The sequence below is a fragment of the Teleopsis dalmanni genome, chromosome 1 (genome assembly GCF_002237135.1).
Source record: "Teleopsis dalmanni isolate 2A chromosome 1, ASM223713v2, whole genome shotgun sequence".
Taxonomy (NCBI): Eukaryota; Metazoa; Arthropoda; class Insecta; order Diptera; family Diopsidae; genus Teleopsis; species Teleopsis dalmanni.
Window position 1 is genome coordinate 225,654,493 of NC_051846.1, and position 9,206 is coordinate 225,663,698.

The following is a 9,206-nucleotide window of genomic DNA, read 5'->3' on the forward strand; positions in this document are numbered from 1 at the left end:
ATTGATGGATGAGATTCTTCAAGAATTGAACCAGAAGTTATATGAATTGAATCGACTGGATTGTTAGTGGGTGAGATCTTCAGCGATTAGATTAAATTATCGTCTCTATAATTAAAAAAAAAATTATCAACCCACACTCTCGTATATACATACATAAACCACCTATTAGATTTACATGTATGCACTTTTTTATTTAATTTTTTTCTTCTGAAGCAGATTTGACAGTCGTTACTAACTTGGGAACGTAAGTTAGTATTGAGACATTATTTACGATTTTGACTTAAATTAAGCTAATGACTTAGATTTGCCATATTTTCACATTTTACTTTAGCAAATTAACCCAAACTTTTTTGCAGAATATTCACTAATCACATTGCATTAGTGTCTATACGATACACCGAATATAAAGCCCTTGAGAAGGTTAGGTCAATTTTGGCCTGTCTAAGCAAAATAAACAGGCCATTTCAATTAACAGCAAAAATGTTGGCAGATTTCTTGGTCTAAATAGATCTAAACTCAGGATTCCAAACTGCTTTTTTAACTGGATATGCTCCTGTTCGGTAGCTTTTTTCAGAGGCTATTGACACTAACATATTTCTGTGATTGCAGAGTAAACTTGCTCCTATTTTCTCGTCTTGTTTCAGAAAATGTGTTTAGTAACTCCATACTGTTTCCATTAAATCGAATTAGGTTTGGAATTCTCAACTTAGTGATATTATTAGGCTTATCAATTCCCATAAATAGTTCGAATGAGCTTAGGAGAGTCTCTCTAGGACAACACAATTGATCTTATAAGTTGCAGTATAGTATTGTTTCTTCTTATAATAGTAATTGGTGTAAAATGAAATATTAATAATATTTTTAAATGAAATTTTATTTCTATCTTCACAGTGGCGTATACAAAGAGGTATGGATGATTTCACCTCTAATATATTTGGAATAATTTTGCATTAGATATTAGATTTTACATTAGATTAGATTAAATTTGTATTTCTATTTGAACAAAACGTGTTTTTTAATATACAAAAAGGTTCATTCATAAATGGTAATATTAAATTCATATTATTAATAATATTATGAACAGTTAAGAAAAGATCTTGAATTGTAAGAATAAATTATATACTTTGCCAATGCACGATAAAAAAAATCTTAAATATTTATACTGCGTCAGCCATTAAGTTTAATGGATCTAAACTGATATTCTTTGTATCCTGTACCTTAGCTCCGTTATTTACTAAAGCATTGAATTGCGCTTGAGCTTCCTTTGTACCGCATAGCTCTCTTAAATCCTTAAAAACAAATAAATATAAGATAAATAAGATATAAGAAAATAATGTGTACTTACTTCAAATTGTTCTTTTAAAAATTCACCTGTTGGACCATCCGGTGGAATTTGTGGCTTACCCTCTAATGCATTAGCCAAGAACTTGTATGCTTTTCTTTAAAGATTATACATTAAAGATTATTATAGAGATTAAATAGGTATTAAAAATAAATACATATTTTATATATCTATAAATTAAACTTACTTTAAGTCAATACCATCCAATTCTTCTGGATCTGGATGCTGTACATGATCAGCAATTTCATGATATATTATGGCGAGTTCAAAATCGCTGTGATCAGAAATCTTCGATTTTTCAAATTTTTTAAGCCATAAGTTTGCATTGACAAAGTGTTCATCATCGCATTCGCTTGCTAACATCTTCTTTGCAATTTGCATTCGATTCTTCACATACTCTAACACAAAAGAACAACATGCAATTTAATGCTAATCTAAATATTCCTTAAAAATGATTTCTTCTTATACCTAATACTGAAGTTTCTGGAAGCTTCAAGTTGGAGCTTATTTCTCGAACTGTTTGCATAGATGTTCCCAATGATTTTAATTGTTTTAATATTTCAATCTTATTTTCGGCACTTAAGATTTCTCGTCTTTTGAACAAAGTTTTATTTGCAGCTTTAAATATGCTTTTCCTTTCATTGAGAGTTTTGCGAGAATTTTTCTTTAATGTACGTTTTACTACACGTCCTGTGTTTTTGTTTAACGGCATACCCAAATCTAAGTCATCAGTTTCTTGAAGGGTCTCCATGTTTTCCTTTGTAGGCGCTTCCGACACATTTTCTTCATGTGAATTAAGTTTGTCTTTGAGACTTTTTTTCGTGGTTTCAATAGATGCACTTGCTGTGCCCTGTATTTGTTTTGCCTGGACATTCGGTTGTGGACGTTTCACTACCCGTTTTGTGCTTTTTATTAACGGTATATCTGAAACTATGTCATCAGTTTCTGGAAGGATCTCTATGTTTTCCTTTGTAGGCACTTCCGATTTATTTTCTTCGTGAGAATTAAGATTTTCTTTGAGACTTTGTTTCTTGGTTTCAATAGATGCACTTGCTGTACCCCGTTGTTGCTTTGCCTGGACATTCGGTTGTGGACGTTTTACTACACGCCTTATACTTTTTATTAACGGTGTATTCGAATCTATGTCATCAGTTTTTTGAAGGGTCTCCATGTTTTCCTTTGTAGGCACTTCCGATTCATTTTCTTCATGTGAATCAAGATTTTCGATAAGGCTTTTTTTCGTGGTTTCAGTAGATGCATTTGCTGTGCCCTGTATTTGTTTTGCCTGGACATTCGGTTTTGGACGTTTCACCACACGTTTTGTGCTTTTTATTAACGGTGTATCTGAATCTATGTCATCAGTTTCTTGAAGAATTTTTATGTTTTGCTTTGTAGGCACTTCCGATTCATTTTCTTCGTGGGAATCAAGATTTATTTTGAGACTTTTTTTCGTGGTTTCAGTAGATGCACTTGCTGTGCCCTGTATTTGTTTTGCCTGGACATTCGGTCCTGGACGTTTTACTACACGCCTTGTGCTTTTTATTAAAGGTGTATCCAAATCAATGTGATCAGTTTCCGGAAGGGTTTCCATGTTATCTTTTGTGAGCACTTCCGATTCATTTTCTTCGTGGGAATCAAGATTTTTTCTGAGACTTTTTTTCGTGGTTTCAGTAGATGCACTTGCTGTGCCCTGTATTTGTTTTGCCTGGACATTCGGTCCTGGACGTTTTACTACACGCCTTGTGCTTTTTATTAAAGGTGTATCCAAATCAATGTGATCAGTTTCCGGAAGGGTTTCCATGTTATCTTTTGTGAGCACTTCCGATTCATTTTCTTCGTGGGAATCAAGATTTTTTCTGAGACTTTTTTTCGTGGTTTCAGTAGATGCACTTGCTGTGCCCTGTATTTGTTTTGCCTGGACATTCGCTTTTCGACGTGCTACTACACGTCTTGTGCATTTTATTAACAGTGTATTCGAATCTATGTGATTAGTTTCTTGAAGGGTTTCCATGTTTTCTTTTGTAGGCACTTCCGATTCATTTTCTTCGTGGGAATCAAGATTTATTTTGAGACTTTTTTTCGTGGTTTCAGTAGATGCACTTGCTGTGCCCTGTATTTGTTTTGCCTGGACATTCGGTCCTGGACGTTTCATTACACGTCTTGTGCTTTTTATTAACGGTGTATCTGAATCTATGTCATCAGTTTCTTGAAGAATTTCTATGTTTTCCTTTGTAAGCACTCCCAATTTATTTTCTTCGTGTGAATTAGGATTTTCTTTGAGACTTTGTTTCGTGGTTTCATTAGATACGCTTGCTGTGACCCGTTGTTGTTTTACCTGGACTTTCGGTTTTGGACGTTTTACTACACGCCTTGTGCTTTTTATTAACGGTGTATCTGAATCTATGTCATCAGTTTCTTGAAGAATTTCTATGTTTTCCTTTGTAAGCACTCCCAATTTATTTTCTTCGTGTGAATTAGGATTTTCTTTGAGACTTTGTTTCGTGGTTTCATTAGATACGCTTGCTGTGACCCGTTGTTGTTTTACCTGGACTTTCGGTTTTGGACGTTTTACTACACGCCTTGTGCTTTTTATTAACGGTGTATCTGAATCTATGTCATCAGTTTCTTGAAGAATTTCTATGTTTTCCTTTGTAGGCACTTCCGATTCATTTTCTTCATGTGAATCAAGATTTTCTATAAGACTTTTTTTCGTGGTTTCATTAGATGCACTTGCTGTACCCCGTTGTTGTTTTGTCCAGACATATGGTTTTAGAGATTTCACTACACGTCTTGTGCTTTTTATTGCCGGGATTTCCAAATTTATCTGATTAATTTCTTGAAGGGTCGCCATGTTTTCTTTTGTAAACACTTCCGATTCATTTTCTTCGTGTGAATCAAGATTTTCTTTGAGACTTTGTTTCGTGGTTTCAGTAGATGCATTTGCTGGACCCCATTGTTGTTCTGACTGGAAATTCAATTTTGGAAGTTTTAATACACATCTTTTGCATTTTCTTAGCAGCATATCCGAATTTAAGATATCAGTTTTTTGAAGAATTTCTATGTTTTGCTTTTTGGGCACTTCCGACACATTTTCTTCATGTGAGTCAAGATTTTCTTTAAGATTTTCATTCTTGGTTTTATTAGATGCACTTGTTGCACCCCGTTTTTGGTTTGCCTGCACATTGGGTTTGGAATTTTTCTTGCGCATAGTTATAATGGATGCACTTCTTGTTATTTTTAATATTGGCCCCCTTTTGCGATTTTGACTGTGGCGTGCAATTTTATATGATGTGTTACGAGTACGCATACCAGTCTTTCCTATTGGAACATCTGTTTTGGAATTATCAGAGATCCTAGTTATCTTGTTTTTGGTTACACTTGGTGTTTCTATTTCAGACATTATTGTACACTGTTTTACCGCTTACATTTAATGTACTTCACCAATATCAATCAAAGAAATGGTATCCACAAGTAGACAGGACAGTGCGTTTCAGAGTTACCAAATTTTTCTATGAAGAATAATGTAATAGATTGTAATTTTATTTTCATAAATATATAAATTCACAATTGATTTTTCAAAGAAATTTCTTTCACGTTGAACAACCTTTATATTAATTATTTTCTTAATTATTATTATTAATTCTTTACTTAACCAATTTTTTAATCTATGGCTATTCTGTAAGTTACAATTGGTCGTTCAGTGATACCTTTTAGCACTTATGTAAAAAAAGTTATTAAAGAATTACTTAATATAAAGTTAATAATACATAAATGGTATAACATTAAATTAAAGTAAAATATACTTCCTCGAGTTATCAGAAGATATTAGTAGTAATATTGTATTATTAAAAACAAATCACATATATATGTATGATATATGATTTATATTAATTCAATAAATATTTAAATATAATAGTACATTCAGACTATCTCATTAAGGTTCTTGCTCATTTATAATAATGAGTGAACGTTTACATTATGAGCTAATTTATGCAGCTGATAAAACTTTTATAAACTTCATTTGATAATATATCAGACAAAAAAATTAAATATATAATTGATTTTTTAAATCACTTAATATAAATTTTATATATCCATTACATACTCAATTAAGAAAAACAAAGATATTATTAAATACTTACTTCCTTAGTGCTTTTGTTTACAGCTCAGCTGTTATTTGTTTACATTTTACATATAAAACATATGACATATCATATTTTGGTAATTTCTCTTGTGAAAAATTTATTAAAGGTTGCATTCGACATTTTACACTGATTTATTGATAATGAACTTATTTTATTTTACCAGAACAATATGATCTATCCAACGTGGTAAAACGAGAGCGTTTCTACTTATTTGGTAGAAACGAATTGATCAATTCACGAAGAAAACTTTCAGAAGAACACTAAACGGTCCCTCAAAACAAGTGTGTTCAATGTATCACATTATTGTATGGCTTTTGTGAGCGCGTCGGTATAGACTGCTGGGACCTGTAAGCAGATAACAGGGTGCTGATGGATTGGACTGTGGTCTGATTATATTTAATAGAGCAGCCAGAGACAGTTGCTTCATTGTGGATTGGGTGCTGTATTAGCCTGTAGTTAAGAATTCCTGATGCCTCATCTAATTTTTCTTTTATTTGGCTTGCCCATTTTAAGACAGTTATCCACTTTAAAATTTGCAATTCTAATAATTGTTTTTTAAATTAATAATATAAACTTTTTATAATCAATATTCAATTAAGTGACAAAAAATATGCATAGAAATTTAGATTATACAATTTTATTTAAAATAATAAATAAATTAATTTACTTATCTTAACCTCGTTTGACTATTGTTAAGCTATATTAAAATCAATATAGGAAATTGTATTATATAAAAAGTTAGAGGTATTTTAAAAATTACGGATTATATTTTATATTATACTTATTCAAATAAAAAGTAATTTATTCAATATTAAAAATCATAAATCATATATTTATATATGTCCTTCTATGCTTGGGATGTAATTTAAGGGATCAAGACTTATCTTAGATCTCTTATTTGTACCTTCTTGCTGATGTTTATTTCCAAGCATTAATTTTATATTATTAGTTTGTATTTGAGCTTCCTCTTCAACAGAAGTTTCTCCTAATTTCTAAAAAAGAAATATATATGTTAATATATGATTGCTTTATGATTAATGTATACTTGCATTTAATTGTTGCTTTAGAAATTCACTTGTTGGACCATCCGGTGGAATTTGAGGATTACCCTCTAATGCATTAGCCAAAAACTTGTATGCTTTTCTTTAAAGATTATAGTTTGTGTTAAAAAATTATTGTTTATATTAAGAACTAAGACTTACTTTAAGTCAATCCCATCCAATTCTGCTGGGTCGGGATGCTCTTCGGTATCAGCAATATTATTATATAGATACGCAAGTTCGAAATCGGTGTGACTAGAAACCTGATAGTTTTCATATGTTTTAATCCACAAGTTTGCGTTGATGAAAGATTCATTTTTGCATTCTTCTGCCGCTTTTCTCTGTCCAATTTGCATTTGCTGCTTTACATATTCTAATAATAAAATGGAAAATATGTAGTAAATTTTTATATAAATAATATAAAGAATATTATATGTTGTTATACCTAAAACTAAAGATTCTGGCAGCTTGAATTTGGCAATTACATCCCGGACTGTTTTCATTGTCGTTCCATGTTCTTTTAAATATTGTAATATTTTTATTTTATTTTCAACAGTTAAATTCTTTTTCTTTCGACCTCTTTGTGAAGTTTTTTTAGTATTTGCTGCTATTAAATTATTTTTTTGGTTCTTTTTACATTTTGATAAATCCGACATCTCCGTGCCAACATCAGAATCATTACTGTCGGAGTTATTACTATTAGCATCTTCTTCTTCTATGATGAAATCAAACTCGTCAGATTTATCGTTAACTTTTCCTTCTGCAACCACATCCGTGCTCATTTTGCCCATAATTAATACTTTTTATTAACAAAATCTACTAAATTTTGTTTACACAACAATTCAGTGAACTGTCATCCGCAATTTGACTGCAAAACAAATGTAGAGTTACCATCCCTTTTTATAGATAATAACGTTATTTTACGGTCACGCTGATATTAAACACTTTAACTCATATGAATTATTAATAAATAATAAAAATGAACAAAAATTTGAATACGTATACCAGAGAATCTGACGCATACATTCGCAAAATTGCTTTAAAATACTTGTATGAGTAAAATTCTTACTAAATTTGTATAAAAATAGTTTTGTACATAATTATAACTAAAATTTGTATATTATAATTTTTTTGTACAAAGTTGTTATTTAATGCTTTATTTACAGGAATTTCTCAAACACACGAAACAAAACACAACAAGAGAAACGTCAAAATTAATATACAATGTATAATGTAAACGGTGCAGATTAACGTAATCCTATTTTCTTAATCTCACAATGTAAACGTAGTATAACACAGAATATATAATTGTAGTTAAAAGATCTCAATCTTTATTTTTTATATCTGTATTGAAAAATAAACAGCTGATAATTGCACAGATTTAGCTTAAAATGTGTTTAGAAGTAGTTTTATGTTTTAACTCTTGTAAATTTGTACATTTGCCGATTTTATTGCCTTGCATGCGTACCCTTACTTTAATAAAATCATGTATTTAAACTGATAATATAGATTTATTGTTAAAACTTCATTAATTAATTTCAAAATTAACAAAACTTCAGAAAAATGTGTAAACATAAAAGTCAAGTATGGCTTTGGGTCAGTTGGTTAAGGTGCGCTGACTCTAAGCTTTAAATTTGGCAGGACACGAGTTCGATTCCTGGTACTTGAAGTTCGTAAAAAATTATTTACGTTTGATTATATACAAGAATTATTTCCAAGATCACTGATGATGGGTATTTGGTAATACTTGAAACAACTGTATGTTCAGCCAAAAATTAAATTAATAAAAAAAATAATAGAAAAAGAATTTTTGTTGTTGTAGTTCAATACTTTTCGAAAAAAAACCTCTTTATTAAATTAATAAAATTTAAATTAAATTAAAATAAATAAATTAATAAATTAAAATAAATTACAATTATTTCGTATTTGTAAATCAATGCTTTTAAAATTGATTTTAAAATCTATTTAATAAGTGAATTTTGTGAGCTCGAGTAAACAATACACAAGAGGAACAATGTTTTTGTATTCATTGAGTATCTTTAAACAATTTACTGTCCCGCTACTGTTTATATATATGTATATATGTATAAACAGTAGCGTGAAACAGATGAGTACCTTTAACTATTTTACTGTAACGCTACTGTTTATATACATATGTATTTACGTATAAACAGTAGCGTTAAATAAATGAGTACCTTTAACCATTTTACTGTTCCGCTACTGTTTATGTATATGTATATACGTATAAACAGTAGCGTGAAATAGATGTGGTTGAACGAACGTCTGTATTAACCTACGGTCTTTAGTTATAAGAGCTTATAATAAGCTTTTGTTCATAGTTTCAACCGTTATATTTCTATATATGAAAAGTACTATAATTTTTCGGAATTTAATACCGAATATAGGACATGACAAAAACAGTTTTTGTTTATGTTAAATAATTTTGAACTTCTCTTGATTGTTTCTTAAATTGTTTATTTCTCTTAAAACGTTAACAGTTTTAACAGTTTAAAAATTAATCAGCAAACTGCTTCGTTGTGTTAAAAGATGCCAATTTAACATTACTGTTAACCGCTATGTTAAGTTAACAGCAGCTTTACGACTTTGTTGCTCGTGCAGCCTCGCAAAGTGTCAAAACAGACAACAAGTTGCAGTTTCCTTTTAACCACGTCAACAAGC

At 30.4% G+C, this 9,206-nt stretch overlaps 2 protein-coding genes across 2 annotated transcripts; both read right to left on the bottom strand.

The window, feature by feature from the left end:
- Positions 1–1,132: 1,132 nt before the first annotated feature.
- On the bottom strand, positions 1,133–4,793 carry LOC119672439. The gene is made up of 4 exons (XM_038083486.1): positions 1,811–4,793; positions 1,530–1,740; positions 1,346–1,439; positions 1,133–1,289 (listed from the first exon to the last, which is right to left on the bottom strand). Exons 1-4 carry the CDS (start codon positions 4,740–4,742, stop codon positions 1,158–1,160), a joined length of 3,369 nt encoding a protein of 1,122 aa, XP_037939414.1. The 5' UTR covers positions 4,743–4,793; the 3' UTR covers positions 1,133–1,157.
- Positions 4,794–6,273: 1,480 nt separating this feature from the next.
- LOC119667877 lies at positions 6,274–7,378 on the bottom strand. The gene is made up of 4 exons (XM_038077215.1): positions 6,973–7,378; positions 6,690–6,900; positions 6,537–6,630; positions 6,274–6,479 (listed from the first exon to the last, which is right to left on the bottom strand). The coding sequence occupies exons 1-4, from the start codon at positions 7,316–7,318 to the stop codon at positions 6,321–6,323; spliced, it is 810 nt and encodes a 269-aa protein (XP_037933143.1). The 5' UTR covers positions 7,319–7,378; the 3' UTR covers positions 6,274–6,320.
- Positions 7,379–9,206: the final 1,828 nt, after the last annotated feature.

Excerpts from the sequence above, each read along its gene's own strand:
- LOC119667877 (XM_038077215.1), bottom strand. The coding sequence starts at position 7,318 with ATGGGCAAAATGAGCACGGATGTGGTTGCAGAAGGAAAAGTTAACGAT. Across the intron at positions 6,901-6,972 it reads GCCAGAATCTTTAGTTTTAG|AATATGTAAAGCAGCAAATG; the intron begins GTATAACAACAT and ends TTTTATTATTAG. Across the intron at positions 6,480-6,536 it reads TTCTAAAGCAACAATTAAAT|AAATTAGGAGAAACTTCTGT; the intron begins GCAAGTATACAT and ends TTTCTTTTTTAG.
- LOC119672439 (XM_038083486.1), bottom strand. The coding sequence starts at position 4,742 with ATGTCTGAAATAGAAACACCAAGTGTAACCAAAAACAAGATAACTAGG. Across the intron at positions 1,440-1,529 it reads TTGGATGGTATTGACTTAAA|AAAAGCATACAAGTTCTTGG; the intron begins GTAAGTTTAATT and ends TAATCTTTAAAG. Across the intron at positions 1,290-1,345 it reads TTTTAAAAGAACAATTTGAA|GATTTAAGAGAGCTATGCGG; the intron begins GTAAGTACACAT and ends TTTGTTTTTAAG.